Below are 18169 nucleotides of genomic sequence, written 5' to 3' on the forward strand. Positions count from 1 at the left end.
TAGAATTCTAGAGATGGTAATAGTTGGGTCAATGGGAGTAGCTTAGTGAGGGAGGAAGGAGCATGCACAATTTACAACCTGAACCTGACTGTCACTCCATAAATAGATAAGCACAGGTCCACTTTATTGTGGAAAGGTCTAGAATTTGTCAACTGCTACGGAACTGAAGAACTCGCCATACCATAAAAAAGTTGATTTGGAGACGTATTGCCTTGAATTAATTATGCCACATTTGGACTAGATTAGTTTAGTACAATGTTTCTCAAACCTGTCCTTGTGACTCCCCAACGGTGCATGTTTTCATGTTTTGCAGGCAACCTCCCCTATGCACAGGCGGGGTAATTGGTGTCTTAGCTACGTGGAATCCACCTAACTGAGACACTAATTACCCCACTTGTGCATAGGTGAGGTTGCCTGCAAAACATGCACCGTTGGGGAGTCACAAGGACAGGTTTGAGAAACACTGGTTTAGTAGACAATGCAACAACGTATGTTGTATGATAAGCAAAAGTGCCTCTGTCCAGTTACTCACAACCCCTCCTCAATTTTAAATGGTTGCCAGCTTTTTTACGGTCTGTTGCCTCATGCATTTCTGTATCAGTTGACCCTCCTTAGTGGTGGGTTGTTTTTTTTTTACCTTTCACCATCCCTCTCTTTGGAGTGTAACAGCCAGAATACCCGACTGTGGATGGGTTTAAAGGACAACTGTAGTGAAAGGTATGTGGAGGCTGCCATATTTATTTCCTGTTAAACAATACCAGTTCTTTGGGATCCTGCTGATCTTTGGTTGCAGTAGTGTCTGAATCACACCAGAAACAAGCATGCAACTAACCTTGTCAGATCTGACAATAATGTCAGAAACACCTGATCTGCTGCATGCTTGTTCAGGGTCTATGACCAAACGTATTCGAGACAGAGGATCAGCAGGGCTACCAGGCAACTGGTATTGCTTAAATGGAAATAAATATGGCAGGCTCTACATACCTCTCTCTACAGTTGTCCTTTAAGCTACACAACATCTCTGTGATTGGTTGAGTATATTGAACCATACTTATTATTAACTTTATTGCTAACAATACTACGTGCCAAAAACAACTGCTTGGCCGTACTACACCATCGGTGGCTCTCAGTATAACCTATTTCTCAACCATATCCCCTCCCCTCTTGTTTGAGTTTCCCAGAGTTCATGAAGTTATTACTGCAGTATCTCTCTTTTTTTGGAGAAGTGTTCTCAATTCTTGTTCAAGGCATAGCAATGAAAAAAGTTTGAATGGTCCATTTTCAAGCTGTAGAAAAATTATCATACATTTTGCATCTCATTCACCATCCGTACTCAGAACCAGGGCTGTGGAGTCTGTACTAAAAATCGTCTGACTCCTCAGTTTATGAAACCACCAACTCAACTCCAGGTAGGTACCCAAAATTGCTTCGACTCTGACTCCTTAGTCTAATACTTACCAGGGCTCTGGATTTGGTACAAAAATCATCCGACTCCTCAGTTTATGAAACCACTAACTCTGACTCCGACTCCAGGTACCGAAAACTGCTCCGACTCTTCGAATCTGACTCCAATTCCTACTCCACAGCCCTGCTCAGAACTAGTGACAGCAAGGCTACTTGGTGTATAGATTTATTGATTAGTGTGTGTGATTTCTCCTCGAGAGTTTCATTACTTCTTGCTGTACAATGAATCATGTAGATGAATCATGTAGGAAAATGTAGTTAATGGAACTGCACTGAAATGTACCAATGTCAGGCTTTGAAACTTTGTTATTTGCGCTAAAAGACCTTATTAGAGATTAATTGCTGACGCAACTGAAACTCAGAGACAATTTTAAATAACTGTACATTACTTAATGACCAGTGTATCATTGAGTATTTGTTCTCTGTTGCAGAGCCTGCAGGAGGTGGTGGCCTTTGCATTCGGGAGGTTGCCTTCCAGTTCGATTTAATGAAATTGCTGCCTAAATGCCAACAAACTGAAATGTTCTTCCTGACGCTGAGCAGAGGTAATGAGGATTATTGACTTCACAAATGCACCAGATCGTTCTTACTTCCGTAACCCGATATTTGTGGCAGGTCTAGTTCTGTAAAAAAGTACCTCTAGACTGGGGACAAGGTGAAGGCCAATTGCATATTTAGTTTCCAAAGACAACTATATGTCTGAACCTTGTGGGGAACAAAGGTACTTTACAGACATTGCTGGTGAAATATCTATAGTCTCACAGTGAAGTAGTTTAGGCGCTGAGGATGACAGTGGGGGTAACTGTAGTTAGCTTTGCTTCACAGAGAAAAAATGTCATCCTGGTTTAATTCCGTTCAGTCCTTACTCTGGATCAACACATTATATTTCCATAATAGTGATTACTGTGGATGTCATTTATATGTAACGTTTACTAACCAAATTCTTTAGAACAGGTGAGGAGGATGAGGGGTATCCTAGACCCACCCCTCTTACAAATTGCTTGAAAGGTGTGTGTGTGTGTGTCTGTGTCTGCAACGCTCAGTGTAGTTTGCCTTCTTAAAACAGAAGGTATTTGCGATAATTCAGCTTTAAAGCGAACTCGAGGTGATTCACGGGGGGGGGGGGGGGGGTTAGATGGGACACAGAGGCATGTTCTCTGCTTTATGACTTTGTGTCCCTGCACTGCAGCTCTTAGCCCCCCGAGATTGGCAGCATTATTTGTCGCCATCTCGAAGGTAAACACAGGAGATATGGATTCCCTGTCCACAATGCGTTCCTACAGGGTCTCCAGAGCCATTGGACAGCTCTCTCTCCCTAGCCATTCCTCCTGCCATTCCTCCTCCACCTCCCTGTGCGCTGGTGAGAAAATGAATCTCTTTCCAGCGTTGTGACCCAGAGGTCACGAAAGTGAAAGTGGGCCAGTACGGCCCACAGGAGCGGTGGTATTTAAGGCTACTTGATCCACTCAGCCCCCCGTATCAAGTAGCCTACTTTTTTTTTAATTTTATGAGCCCACCTTGGGCTCTCTTTAAGTGAGCGACTGTGGTCTCCCACAATGCATCACTGCTGAATATGCAAATGATCTATTTATGCCCCTGAAGCCAGGCTTACATCCAGAACTGCTGGTGTATAGCAATCCTATAGCTTATAAAATTTACAGAGCCACATCAATCCAACATGCAGACAGCCTGTTTAGGACTGTTGGTCCTCCTCCTGAGTGATGAGGAGTATTTCAGAGACGGATTTCAAGTGTGGCTTTTCTCTTCCTGTTTAGAGAAATTTTCGGTAACTTGCTCTCCCCTCTTTAATGAAAAGTGAGAGAAAATCTTCACAGCATAGACTCGAGCTGAAACCAAGGAAAAAGCTTTAAGGGCCTGTTCTGGCCAAGATTTTGTGGCTTAGTTCCCTGGCGGTTGACGGCTGTACAGCCATTAGTGCACTGTGGTCCCATGCATTCCAGTGGAAGCAGCCAAACAATGCAGTGGGATTGGTGGTTGGCACAGACCTTAGCCAACCACAGTGTTTAATCATGGTTTTTGAAAGTTGCACATAGTGTCTATTGCTTGGTTATGCTGCGGAACAACTGTAATAGCCAATGCCATGAGAATGCCTTGTCATGCGGTTGGGGGGAACTTTCACAAGCAAAAAAACTGTACCATCGCATAAAAACCCAGAGGTAAGCATTTATCAAGCTTTTGACAAATATCTTCTAGCCACCTGTGAGCCATTTTGCACAACCATGCAGTCAGGATCAGTAGCTACGTCCCTCCACAGCTTACTGTTTGAACTGCTTTAAGTCATGCATTTTATTTGTCTGTGAAGGAGTTGCATTTGTGTTTGGATTTTTGTTCCTACAGCAGACAGTGAAGGTGGTTCCCCAGAGTCCTCCTTGCCCAATGACATGCTGCTTAGCTTGTTTCACAGCTGTCTACAGAGTGACATCAATGATCAGGAAATTCCCCTATATGAACAGGACCATCAGAGATTCATGGAGCAGGTTCTCCAGCGGGACCGTGATGGACACCCTGCTCCATTCTCCTGTACTCAAGGTAAATAGCAGACCTTCCCTGGAGAGCATGGAAATGGCAGCTTTCCTGTACATGCCACCAGTTACATTGAGGCATAGTTCACACTTGGCAAGTTGGGTGAACAGAGATGAAAGCCACTTGGTACCGCTGCAACAATTCATAAATGTTTATTGGTTCAAAAGTGCTGTAACTTGTAGTACAAGTCATTGAAACCGTTAACCATGTTAGGCATACCGTAGTCCGGGGTGAGTGCACAGCGGGTGCAGGCTCTGGGAAGTCTGACGGCCGTTTCGCATCAGGTGGCGCTTCCTCTGAAGCTGTGTCAACTTGGCACATTTTGTGAAATCGTGTTACATGCCACAGTCCATGTAAATCAATATGTTTGTAAATACCTAATGCAAACATGTTTTTATTCAGACACTGCTCGTTTTCTCTATTTTTTACATAATTTGATGTGGAAAGACTAGAAAGTTTGGCACTTAGCAAACATGCAAGGGCATTGATAAGCTGCTCAAAAATACCTGCATGTTCTTTGCAAAGACAAGTGTGAGCCCTGTCTAAGGCACACTACAAATCAGTTTTGCGATTCGGTTTCCGATTTGCAATTTCGATTTTTCCTGAATGCAGTTAACAGAAAAACTGAGGAAAAAACGCAGCATGCAGTAACGGTTAAAAATCAGAATCGGATGTAAAAACTGATTAAAAATCGTAATCGTATGCAGTGTGTAAAGAGCCTTAATGTTAATAATCTCAGTGTTCTCCCCAGGCGCTATTAGCCGGGTACTCCACCCGGCTAGTTTTGGTGAGCACCCGTCTGTCATCGGCTCACCTCCTCCTATTCTGTAAGCAGAGTTATGCAGAGAAGCACCAGCCCTTCTTTTTCTCATCTCACCGCACCCGGCTACTTTTTCATGCCATCCGGCTACTATTTCATGCCACCCGGCTACTATTTCATGCCACCCTGCAGGAAAAAAATTCTAGGGAGAACACTGAATCTTCTTCAAGTTCATCTGCTCACTAAACTGTCTTCTTTACTTATAGAGGAGTCTGTGAAAAACACATCATCAGAGGCTCCGGACTCTTCCCCATCACATCAGAATAACCACAGTGAGTCTACTGCCTCTGCCAGCTCCTCGCAGGTAACCATAACAATATTTGTGAGAAGTCTTCTGTCTCTGTATAAGTGACCATACATGATGGGACCAAATCATCCAATTGTTTTTTGTTTATTTAATAAAAGTATTGGTTGTATAGAAAAACTTTCCATCTATGAATTTTAGTTTTCAAGATGTTTTGTATTGCAAACAAACAGTAGAACAACAATGCAGCAGCAAATTAAATCACAGTTACACATACAGCACCGTACAAGTTTCTAAGTACAATGATAAAATAATCATACGACAACATGGGAAGAGCAGATGAATACAATCATGACAATCTAATGGCAAGTATGAACAGGGCTGTGGAGTGGGTACAAAAATCATCCGACACCAACTCCGTCTCTTCAGTTTATGAAACCTCCGACTCCAGGTACCCAAAATTGCTCCGACTCCACAGCCCTGAGTATGAAGCAATTCAAAGCTTGCGTAGAGAGGCGATGAGCTCATAGCTACTGCCAAAAGAAACATACCATAAATAAACTAAAAGTTATGGTTGGTTACATGATGGAAATCCGAAACCGAGGTCAGGAGCTAAAGACTTGCATGGCCATCAATGAATTTTGATCGGTTTTGTAGAAAATTCAATAAAATACCTAGTTGTGCCTGGTGTAAAATTCTGTTCAACCACTTTATGAAACTGTCATGTAATCATCAATTGGTAAAGGCTACACTCTGTGAGATTGAGCATGCCAAAACTCTTGGGGATGGGAGGGGGGGGAGACAACAGGTATGGTATCAGAGTGAGGCTCCATAGCTTGGATATACAGGATCCATCTCTCCGCGTTTTCACTCTTAGCATAAACACAGTATATCAGCTTATGTAGTACATAGTCGGGATGACCTGTCTCTATATTTATAATGCTGTAAAATGAATAATGTATTGTTGATCAGTACATTGCATGGTTGATCATAGCCTCATTTTAAGTGATATTAAATGTGGATATAAGGTTAGTTATCTGTTTGTCACATTACCCTTTAAAGAGGCACTGTAGTGGCATATAGTAGAATGCAGTAAATTATTCAGAACACTGACTTTAATGGTAATTTTCCTGATTTCAGCATCAGAAACACTTCCTATATCTATATATATTCTATATATACAATACAATACAATAACAATTCTATAGCGCTTTTCTCCCATAGGACTCAAAGCGCTTAGGCTCTCTCAGATTCAGTAATTGGTAGTAGGATGAAGTATTCACACAACAAAAGTTATATTTCTGCAAATGCCAGACTGAACAGGTGGGTTTTTAGTCTGGATTTAAACACATCCAGGGATGGGGCTGTCCTGATCTGCTGAGGTAAGGAGTTCCAAAACGTAGGGGCAGCATGACAGAAGGCTCTGGGACCAAAACATTCCAAGTGGACTCTGGGTATGACTAGATTATTAGAACCTGTGGATCTGAGAATGCGGGGATTGCTATGCAGCTGCAACATATCTTTCATGTATCCAGGGCCTAGATATATTTGTATGTAGCCCTCTCCTCCCAGTAATGTCACAGCCTAGGCTGTTTAGCTAAGCTGAATTTTCCTCCCCAGAGCATTCTGGGAGGCCAGTTATTTTGGACCGGCTTTAGAACTCTGTGTAAACTAGCCTTTCGCATTGATCACCTAGTCCATCAATTAGTCCATGCCATGCACTGATGAGGATCAAACAATCCGAAACAGCCTGTATGCATGTTGGATTATTATGGCTCTGTACACATTAACAAGCTGACACATCATTGCATTCCAGCGGTTCTGGAGGTGTGTTAAGCTTCTAAGGGTACAATGGTTAATTTGCATATATTCAGCAGTGGTGCCTGGGAGACATCTCGAGCTCACTCTAACCTGAATTATCGCAAATTCTTTCTGTTTTAGGAAAGCAAACTTTTGTTTTTCTTAACATCTTAGTAAGGGGGCTTTTAGGACCATTGTAGTCCCTTACACACCCCAATGAGTTCTGGGTCACCATGAGCTTGCTGGTTAGTCTGTGCCTCTCGGATTTACAAGCCCTACTCCATAGAGCCAAATTAGTCCATGCCATGCACTGATGAGGATCAAACAATCCGAAACAGCCTGTATGCATGTTGGATTATTATGGCTCTGTACACATTAACAAGCTGACACATCATTGCATTCCAGCGGTTCTGGAGGTGTGTTAAGCTTCTAAGGGTACAATGGTTAATTTGCATATATTCAGCAGTGATGCCCTGGGAGACATCTCGAGCTCACTCTAACCTGAATTATCGCAAATTCTTTCTGTTTTAGGAAAGCAAACTTTTGTTTTTCTTAACATCTTAGTAAGGGGGCTTTTAGGACCATTGTAGTCCCTTACACACCCCAATGAGTTCTGGGTCACCATGAGCTTGCTGGTTAGTCTGTGCATTGATCACCTGACAGGACTAAAAATGTTGCTACCTGTGATAAAATTCAAAGATTTTACAATGGGCGAAGCCTGACTAAATAATTTATAAATGAATATTGAAGAAAAAAAAAAGCTATTTTATTAATTCCGTTATTTTCACTACAATTCAGGGTGACTTACGGTACAATTTTCAGACTAATGCGTTTCGAACGCATCACAATACAGACGAAATCCCTGGGTGAACACAGGCGAATGCCATTATTTGCGGAGTGCGTGCTGTTATTTGTGGATAGCTGCATATTGTGTTACACTTCCAGCTGCACATATTGGAATTTGCATGTGCATATTTGCATGGCTGCCTAATTTACACATGGACACTTGTGATGTTTACATAGCAGTTTACTAAACACAAGTGGCAGTCACAGATGATCTCCCTGAAACATAAAAAGCAGACAGAGCATAAATGAAGAAAAGCTGGTTGCAACACAATATAACAACCATTATGCCCCTGATAGGTGCCTGCATGTGTTTATAGAAATCCTCTGTGCATTGGAGTTGTGCAAGGATATGGTGCAGTAGCTTTGGCTGCTGGCTCCTGGTGAGTAGAGTATCAACAATGCAGTTGGTAGTACTCCACTATATTTGCTTTACGGCAGTGTTTCCATGGTTATTTTGCTCCATCTCCTCTGTCAGTCACCAAAGAAATCCTCCTATGCTAATTACTTTCCAGTCAGATAATCATCATATCCTCCTTACGTTAAAGCGGATCCGAGATGAAAAACTAACTATAACAAGTAACTTGTCTATATATCTTATCTATAGTTTAGATAGTTTACACAGCATATCTAGCTGCAAACCGCTTCAAAAGTTTATGATTATTTATTCCTGTGATACAATGAGGGCAGCCATGTTCTGTTTGTCACATTGTTACAGGCTGAGGGCTGGAGACGCTATCAGCTTGCCTGTGTGTAATGTGACAAATTCAGTCCCCTCTCCTCCTCCCTCCTCCCCTCTTCCTCTGAAATCTCTGGCTAGTAACCTCCCCACTCCTCCTGCCCAGACTAAGCTCCCATAAGCCCTTGCTACAGTGCCGAGGCACTCTAAAAAGCTGTGGGTGAGGCTTGTTTAGTTTATAGGTAATTAGAGTATTAAAACAAAACAAAAAAAGTATTGGGCTTGAGGAATTCCCTATAAACTATATGAAAGGAACACAATTATGCAATGAGTAAAAGTTTATCTCGGTTCCACTTTAACTCCTTCATAACACACCCTTAATGTAAACCCTTTTCTGACACCTAACACAACCCTCCCCACCTTAATCCCTTTTGGAACCAACTCTTCCTATGTCTTTGCCCTAATATCCTAACCCCATCTTACATACTCACCTTATTTTACCCCAGTCCCTAACACTCTCCTAAAGGTGACCATATATCTAGCGATGATGGACAGATTCAACCAAGAGACAAAACTCTCTCTGATTGGATCAGATTATAGAGATCTGTCGGCTGCCCATACGCCGCAGGCCGATTCCCAGTTGATTTCAGCATTAAATCTCTTGGAAATTGGCCGTGTCTTCCACCTGGCCACTGCCTCCCTAGTGTATAATTATGCCCCCTGTGTGTGCATTTATACATTACCTGCCTTATGTCACCCACTGCACAGTTCCAATTTGCCATCCAGCTCTTCCTCTTCCATTTGCACTCTTCCAATCACCTTATCAAAGCCAGTAGCTGGCGATCAAGTAGCAAGTGGTTGGTTAATAAAACAGCAGCTAGAGATTTTGAATGGCTATAATTCTACCTCTCCCCGAGCCAGTGTTATGTTACAACATTTCCTTTTGAGCCTATTGAACTGGACTTCGCATTTTTGGGCTAGACCCTCTTCTTTATGTCCCCCATCCAATCTATAGAGTCAACCCCCCACATCCCCCCCCCCCCCCTTTTATAGAGTGCACACAAATTGTAACTGTATTTTTTTAAGGATTATACTAAATATAAGGATTAAAGTTCACTTGTCCATCCCACCTGCCCTGCTGAATGAACAAAATAAGTGTCAGTTCCTTTGTGAGATCTGCAGACTCGTGTTTCACTCTCCGGCTTGTCAGCCCAGCATTCCAGCTGCAGCCACATCCTTCTACCTAATCATGTGCCCATGTGAAGGTATGCCATGTGCTCTTACATACTGTATGTTCTTACTGACACGTGATTGGGAAGATGAGGCTGCAGCTGGACTCCTGACAGTACATGACAGGCCAGAGGGGGAAAGCACAGGAATTAGAAGCTTCTACACAGGGACTGTCAGGCCTGGATTTACGTCACAGGAGCCTATAGGCACAGATGTCCTGGCACCCTAGACTTTGCACCGCAAGTGTGCCCCTTAGCATTAGGTAGCTAGAGATACCCTCAATATTAAGTTGCCCCCAACTGAATAGAGATATCGTCAGTGGAATGCCGAGAGCCAGGTGAGTAACCTCTCATTTACGCTTTGCTCGGCACTCTGCATAGGGAAGGAGGGAGGGAGACGCTTGAGGAGCAGGAAGAGATGCCTTTCTATCAGACGCCTGTAGGTGCATGCCTACAGTGCCTTATGGTAAATACGGCCCTGGGGACTGTCGTGTACTTTATGGTGCCCATTAACCGTTCAATTTTTAGTGATTGTATTGTCAATAAGATCATTCAGATTGAAAGCAAACATATTTAATCGATCCGCCCCTCTAAAGAATCCATATGTGTACTGAAGAGTAGTTACTGAAATGTTAGTTTTGGGAATATAAACCCACTTTAACTCAGCAATTTTTTCAGGATGACCAGGTTCACAGATCCTTTAATTTTTTACTTAAAGGTTTTCCTTGACAAGGAAAGAGTTACAAATTGATAAATGGACATCAGATTGCAACATTAGGTGTCTTTAAAGTTGCAGTATTATGATTGGCATGATTTCTTTCTTTCAGAGTCCGCCTGCTGCAGAAGAGAGGACGGATGGACCAGCTTTTACAAATGGTGGGGGACCCCCTCAATGGCGCTGCTATGCTCGATTAGTGAACCCCCAACACCTTCTGCTCACTTTCCTCCCAGCCACTTTCTCTGGTACGGTCCTTAATGAATGTTCCATGCATTGCTAAATCTAGAGAGCAATCAGCAGCAATTATATTTTAACATTTCTCAGTGGTTTTGAGAATTTTACTTCAGCTACGTGTTTATTTGTATATGCCTTTTTAAGTTATTTTTTTTTCCCTGATTTTTAATCAATGATCTGCCTCAGGTTCACTATCACAGAGACAGCAGTAACATCTTTGTGTTCTAATTCCTTTTCACTGTATCTCAAAAATGCACAGGTATTGGCTAGGCATCCATTCTGACCTTTATTTAAGAAGGTGCAAATTTTGTAGTCTTGTCTGCTGTTACGCTGTTGCTTAGAGTTCTTATAAATCTGGAATTTTTACTTATTTTCATGGTTTACCTTACAGATGTCCAGAAACTGATAACCCCTCCAGACCTCTCCGTAATCACAGATGGACTCTCATTCTGCAACTCTTCTCATCCAGAGACCCCTACATCAAGTTGCAGCATCCCTACATTGAGCATCACCCCTGCAACAGGCATGTGGGCCCATATGTTCTTATACTTAGGACTTTTGAGCATAGTGAATGGCGTGGGTGGTGCATTGAAGTGGGGAAAAGCAACAAAATGCCTGCAGGAATGTTTTACAGCAATACTGGTAGGAATGTCTGATTTTATCATCAGCATCTGATGTTTCTGCATACTGGAAAAGAAATAAACACACCTGATTTATTCAAAATAACACGTATATATCCCAATAGGAGAGGACTGATTATAAAACTTAACTTTTAATAGATAGTTTTAAAAGAGATCTATTTTGCTAAAAAGACATAGATGTGATCAATGGGTGGGAGATATTAGTCACGGTCCATAATAGACCACCCTCCACTAACCCACTAGTAATCTATAAACCCCCCACACAACTCGACATGTTTCATTTCCTCAAAGGGAAATTTCGTCAGGAGTGATAAGTGCTCAGTGCTGAAGTGCCATAGTGCTAAACATAAATTACATTCTATACATCACATAGCTAGTACAATTTTAGCAAAGTTACAGAAAATAACGGCCGCAAAACTGCAGCCTGCTAAGGGACCTGCCGTTTACACTGTCCTTTTATAGCATACTGGGTCTCCCCTGGGGATTCTGGGTAGGGCAGGTACGGTCACCACCCCCCACAAGGAAGTAACAATCACGTGGATTGGTTCTCTTATAAATCCATCACATCCCCCAGCCAATCCAGGATAACTCCATTCAAGGCAATAACATCCCAAAAAGGTAGAAAAAATACCTATTTTCCGCCCGTTTTCGCTAGCCGTCACATGCTTATTATATACCATATGCTGCAAGCCTCTAAAAGTGTAACACCAGAGCGGAAAGTGTATAAAACACTCTCTCCGTATTTCCAGCGCTGTCATTGGTGGATGGGGTCCACGGGGGGGGCGGAGGCGTGGCCATGCGCGTCATATGCGCATTACTATACAGGCTCCTCAGCCAACCCGACGCTTCTTCTTCCGTAAGCCCTCCGCATCACCATTCGCGATGTCGGAGGAGGAAGAGAGGCGTGGCTTCCCTCGTCACGGAGGGTAGTACATGGATAAGCGGCCAATCGGCCGTCATCTAACATATACATTCCCCCAATATCGCGAGTAAGGACGTCAGTGAGGGGAGTGACATAATCCTCAACCATCCCTCCACCCATACGTATACAGGGGTTTGTAAACATTGTCACCATGGCAACGCATATGACATTAGCAGATTTATAACGGAGGGAGCTCAGTAGAGCCAAGGCAGGCACTCAAAACATGCCACAATTGTGCCAGAAACACAGGGGGTGACAACATCGTGTAGAGCTTGCACATAATAACCCCCTCGGCCCTACACATGATACCCAAGCGCTGTATACAGTATATAAGGGGAGAGCCTGCGTTATACAACCATAAAGGCAGGGCATAGTGAATAGATAGAGATCATTAGAAATCAATGACCTATTCCTCTATCCTCATTAAGGAACATATCCTGGTAGCACAAATAAAAGCTAAAAAGGCTTTACAAATCTTTAACCTGTTAGAATAATATGCCCATCTGTATACCTAGATCGGGGAGGGAGAGGGGGGAGAAAGGAGGGAACAAAAAGGATTTGAATTCCACCCCAAGTACATGAGGACACGGCAGGCAAGGTAAGTATGCCAATAGAGTCAAAACAATAGACCGGTCCAGAAACAGGTTAGACCCACATCAAAGATCAGTTCTATTCTTTTCTTTTCCTTTTCTTCACAGGAACGGGGAGAAAGTGAACCCCTCATTTAAACCATTTGGGCTCAGTGTTCCTAGTCTATAGATCCAGCGGGCCTCAAGCTGCTTTAATTTTTGATCAAGGTTGCCCCCTCTGGGGCCCATCCTCCATTTCTGTATAACCCAGAACTTCAAACATGTTGGATCCCCACCATGTTTTTCATAGCAATGTCTGGCAATAGGGGTTCTCCGCTTATGATGTACATCCCCAAGATGTTCTAGGAATCTCTCCTTTACAGGTCGTGTGGTCTCTCCCACATATATTAAGGGACATGTACATTGAATGGCATACACAACTCCCTCCGTGTTACAGTTAAAAAATTCCCACAAATCAAACAAACGGTTATCCTTGGGTGCCCTAAAACTGTCACATTTGAGGACATTAGCACAGGCCTTACATTTTCCACATTTGTGCATGCCCCTTAAGGGAGTCCCCAACCATGTCTTTTTGAAGTCCCCAGAAGCATTTTTTCTCACGGGAAGAAATGAGTGTGTCAGACTGTCCCCTAAATTCTTTCCCCTTCTATATGTTATCAGGGGAGCTCGTGGTAAATACTCTCTTAGTTGTGGGTCTAACTTAAGAATAGACCAATGTCTTCCCAATATCCGTTTAATGTTGTGAGACTGGCTCGAGAAAGTGTTAATCAATCTGACTTTACCACCTTCCTTCTGTTGGCTTCTGGGTTTAGGGACTAAGAGGGTACTCCTCTCAGTTGCCTGAGCCTTCTCAAACGCCCCCCTGATTACTTCACTGGGGTAACCTCGATCCCGGAACCGTTTATCAAGTGTAAGGCATTCCTCCTGAAAGTCGACTTCCCTCGTGCAGTTCCTCCCCGCCCGTAAGAACTGACCCTTTGGGATCCCTCTCTTTAGGGGTTCTGGATGGAAACTGTGCCAATCCAATAAAGAATTTGTTGCTGTGGGTTTCCGAAAGATTTTTGTGTCTAAACCCCCCTCCTCATTTCTCATTATTTGTACATCCAGAAAATTCATTCTATCCTTGTATATTTCGTGGGTAAAGAACATTCCGATATTATTGTTATTCAACTGTTCTATAAAATCAATAAAGAGGGCTTTTGGACCATCCCATAAAATAAAGATGTCGTCTATGAAACGCCCCCAATATATGACGTGGGACGTATACACAGCTAGGTCTTCCCCAAAGACAATTGTGTCCTCCCACCATCCTAGGAAAAGGTTGGCATACGAGGGGGCACAAGATGTCCCCATCGCACAACCCCTCCTCTGTAGGTAGTATTTGTTCTGGAACAAGAAATAATTGTGATTGAGAATGAACTCCAGAAGATCCAACAAGAAAGATGTATGTTCTTTGAGATGGATGCTTCTCGATTGTAGAAAGTATTTGGTGGCATTCAGGCCCAGCGTGTGGTCAATGTTATTATATAATGACTCTACATCGAGACTGGCCAGCCACACATTCCCCTCAATATGTACATCACTCAGTTTATTCAAAAGATCCATAGTGTCTCTTAAATACGATGGGAGGCTTTCAACATACGGTCTTAAAAAGGAGTCAACGTATCTGCTAATTTGTTCAGTTAGACAGCTGTTCCCTGATACAATGGGACGACCTGGTGGTATAGATATGTTCTTATGGATCTTTGGCAGAGCATAAAAAGTTGCCACAGTAGGTGATTTGATGAGTATGCAATCATAATCCGATTTATCCAATAAACCTTTTATCACAGCCTCCTTCAGTAGGGTTTCAAGTCTTTTATAAAAAAGGGGAGTTGGATTACAGTCCAGTTTTTTATATTGTCTCTCATCAGATAATATTTTATGGCACATTTTCATATATGCTTCTCGTGTTTGCAGGACAATATTACCCCCTTTATCTGATTTTTTGATTACAATATCCTCATTCATCATCAACTTATTCAGGGCCAACTGTTCATTTTTATTGAGATTGTGTGCACTATGCTGCCTTGTTTTCGCAAGATCCTCAAGATCTCTTACCACTGTATCGACAAAGGTTTGGATAGTGGGGTACCCACTAATGCTCGGGCAAAATTTGCTTTTAGTTGTCAAACTACTTTTTTGTGGGCCTAGTTGTGTGTGGCCTGTTTCATTCTCTTCTAGGAGTTCATTAAGATCATCCAAAGCATTTTTATCTCTTTCCTCACTTCTTTTTAGCTGCATCGTGGGAGAATTCATATATTTATAGACTGCCAACTTCCTTGCAAATAAGTTAACATCCTTTACTGCATCAAAGAGATCGAAATCAGGTGTGGGTACAAATGTAAGGCCCTTTGATAGAACCGTCATCTCATATTCATTTAAGGCATAATCTGTCAAATTGATAATTCGCATCATATCCGCAGTCTTAGGGGTTACCACTCCTCCTCCCTCTGTTTCCAATGTCGTGGTCTGTAACCCCATTTTTCCCTGTTCCTCAACTGTCTGGGGGTCTCTGGGGATGAGGGATTTTGGCCTTTCGGTCTGCCTCTGCCCCGTGGTCTTTTCACAGGTTTTTTCGGTTGCTCCCCTGGTTTTTTACCCTTATTCCCTTCTGATTCTGATTCTATCTCAGAGGTATCTTCCCCTCCTGATGAGGGTGTATCGGATTCTATAGGGTCTTTAGCTGTCTTTTTCCAAGTATAAACCTTTCCACTTTTAAAGTCTCTACAGTCACGTACAAATTTTTTATGTTTTTTAATTTTAATACTTTCTTTGTGACTCGATACTTTTTTCTGTAGTTTTTCCTCTAATTTTTTATATTCAGGATGTTCTTTAAAGCCCGTAACCTTCTGATGTTCAATTGCTAATTTAGCATTAATTTTTTCCAAACACCTGACCTCATAGTCCCTCAGAAAACCCATAAGTTCCAGGGTTTGTTTTGTTTTTAATGCATTCCATCCCTTCATAAAGTCATGATCATCTGTATGTTTATGAGGTACTATTAGGTTACGAAGGCCCCGAAATGTAATTTGATCCTTAATATATTTATTAAAGCTGGATATTTCCCACCAGCTGCGGTTATGTTCTTTATATAAATTAAAGATCAGTCTAAAGGCTTCGTCAATTTCAGAGGACGAGGGGGGTAGAGCGGAACCAGTCTGCGGTACTTCTAGGTCCTCACATGAGAACACTTCCTTAGCTTCTGCTAATAGATCTGAAACATCAGGGACACTATCCAAAAAACCTGACATTCTACAAAATTTCGTCACGCTATAAATATTGTTTCCACTCACAAGGGGGATAAAGGCGTCAGGTCGCCAAAAAACTCGATTAGAAATAAACACACCTGATTTATTCAAAATAACACGTATATATCCCAATAGGAGAGGACTGATTATAAAACTTAACTTTTAATAGATAGTTTTAAAAGAGATCTATTTTGCTAAAAAGACATAGATGTGATCAATGGGTGGGAGATATTAGTCACGGTCCATAATAGACCACCCTCCACTAACCCACTAGTAATCTATAAACCCCCCACACAACTCGACATGTTTCATTTCCTCAAAGGGAAATTTCGTCAGGAGTGATAAGTGCTCAGTGCTGAAGTGCCATACTGCTAAACATAAATTACATTCTATACATCACATAGCTAGTACAATTTTAGCAAAGTTACAGAAAATAACGGCCGCAAAACTGCAGCCTGCTAAGGGACCTGCCGTTTACACTGTCCTTTTATAGCATACTGGGTCTCCCCTGGGGATTCTGGGTAGGGCAGGTACGGTCACCACCCCCCACAAGGAAGTAACAATCACGTGGATTGGTTCTCTTATAAATCCATCACATCCCCCAGCCAATCCAGGATAACTCCATTCAAGGCAATAACATCCCAAAAAGGTAGAAAAAATACCTATTTTCCGCCCGTTTTCGCTAGCCGTCACATGCTTATTATATACCATATGCTGCAAGCCTCTAAAAGTGTAACACCAGAGCGGAAAGTGTATAAAAACACTCTCTCCGTATTTCCAGCGCTGTCATTGGTGGATGGGGTCCACGGGGGGGGGGGGGGGCGGAGGCGTGGCCATGCGCGTCATATGCGCATTACTATACAGGCTCATCAGCCAACCCGACGCTTCTTCTTCCGTAAGCCCTCCGCATCACCATTCGCGATGTCGGAGGAGGAAGAGAGGCGTGGCTTCCCTCGTCACGGATTTGTAAAGCCTTTTTAGCTTTTATTTGTGCTACCAGGATATGTTCCTTAATGAGGATAGAGGAATAGGTCATTGATTTCTAATGATCTCTATCTATTCACTATGCCCTGCCTTTATGGATGTATAACGCAGGCTCTCCCCTTATATACTGTATACAGCGCTTGGGTATCATGTGTAGGGCCGAGGGGGTTATTATGTGCAAGCTCTACACGATGTTGTCACTCCCTGTGTTTCTGGCACAATTGTGGCATGTTTTGAGTGCCTGCCTTGGCTCTACTGAGCTCCCTCCGTTATAAATCTGCTAATGTCATATGCGTTGCCATGGTGACAATGTTTACAAACCCCTGTATACGTATGGGTGGAGGGATGGTTGAGGATTATGTCACTCCCCTCACTGACGTCCTTACTCGCGATATTGGGGGAATGTATATGTTAGATGACGGCCGATTGGCCGCTTATCCATGTACTACCCTCCGTGACGAGGGAAGCCACGCCTCTCTTCCTCCTCCGACATCGCGAATGGTGATGCGGAGGGCTTACGGAAGAAGAAGCGTCGGGTGGGCTGATGAGCCTGTATAGTAATGCGCATATGACGCGCATGGCCACGCCTCCGCCCCCCCCCCCCGTGGACCCCATCCACCAATAACAGCGCTGGAAATACGGAGAGAGTGTTTTATACACTTTCCGCTCTGGTGTTACACTTTTAGAGGCTTGCAGCATATGGTATATAATAAGCATGTGACGGCTAGCGAAAACGGGCGGAAAATAGGTATTTTTTCTACCTTTTTGGGATGTTATTGCCTTGAATGGAGTTATCCTGGATTGGCTGGGGGATGTGATGGATTTATAAGAGAACCAATCCACGTGATTGTTACTTCCTTGTGGGGGGTGGTGACCGTACCTGCCCTACCCAGAATCCCCAGGGGAGACCCAGTATGCTATAAAAGGACAGTGTAAACGGCAGGTCCCTTAGCAGGCTGCAGTTTTGCGGCCGTTATTTTCTGTAACTTTGCTAAAATTGTACTAGCTATGTGATGTATAGAATGTAATTTATGTTTAGCAGTATGGCACTTCAGCACTGAGCACTTATCACTCCTGACGAAATTTCCCTTTGAGGAAATGAAACATGTCGAGTTGTGTGGGGGGTTTATAGATTACTAGTGGGTTAGTGGAGGGTGGTCTATTATG

The 18169-nt window shown here is 42.9% G+C and overlaps 1 protein-coding gene across 8 annotated transcripts in view; it reads left to right on the forward strand.

The window, feature by feature from the left end:
• Positions 1 to 18169, forward strand: part of SZT2 (SZT2 subunit of KICSTOR complex) — a 414375-nt gene that overhangs the window by 235315 nt on the left and 160891 nt on the right. For all 8 annotated transcript variants that reach the window (XM_068239443.1, XM_068239448.1, XM_068239449.1 and 5 more), the window contains 5 exons: positions 1896 to 2009; positions 3823 to 4014; positions 5035 to 5132; positions 10451 to 10586; positions 10967 to 11102. In XM_068239443.1, coding sequence (XP_068095544.1) covers positions 1896 to 2009; positions 3823 to 4014; positions 5035 to 5132; positions 10451 to 10586; positions 10967 to 11102 — 676 coding nt within the window. The remainder of the gene's footprint in view (positions 1 to 1895; positions 2010 to 3822; positions 4015 to 5034; positions 5133 to 10450; positions 10587 to 10966; positions 11103 to 18169) is intronic.

Source organism: Hyperolius riggenbachi, chromosome 6 (assembly GCF_040937935.1).
Source record: "Hyperolius riggenbachi isolate aHypRig1 chromosome 6, aHypRig1.pri, whole genome shotgun sequence".
Taxonomy (NCBI): Eukaryota; Metazoa; Chordata; class Amphibia; order Anura; family Hyperoliidae; genus Hyperolius; species Hyperolius riggenbachi.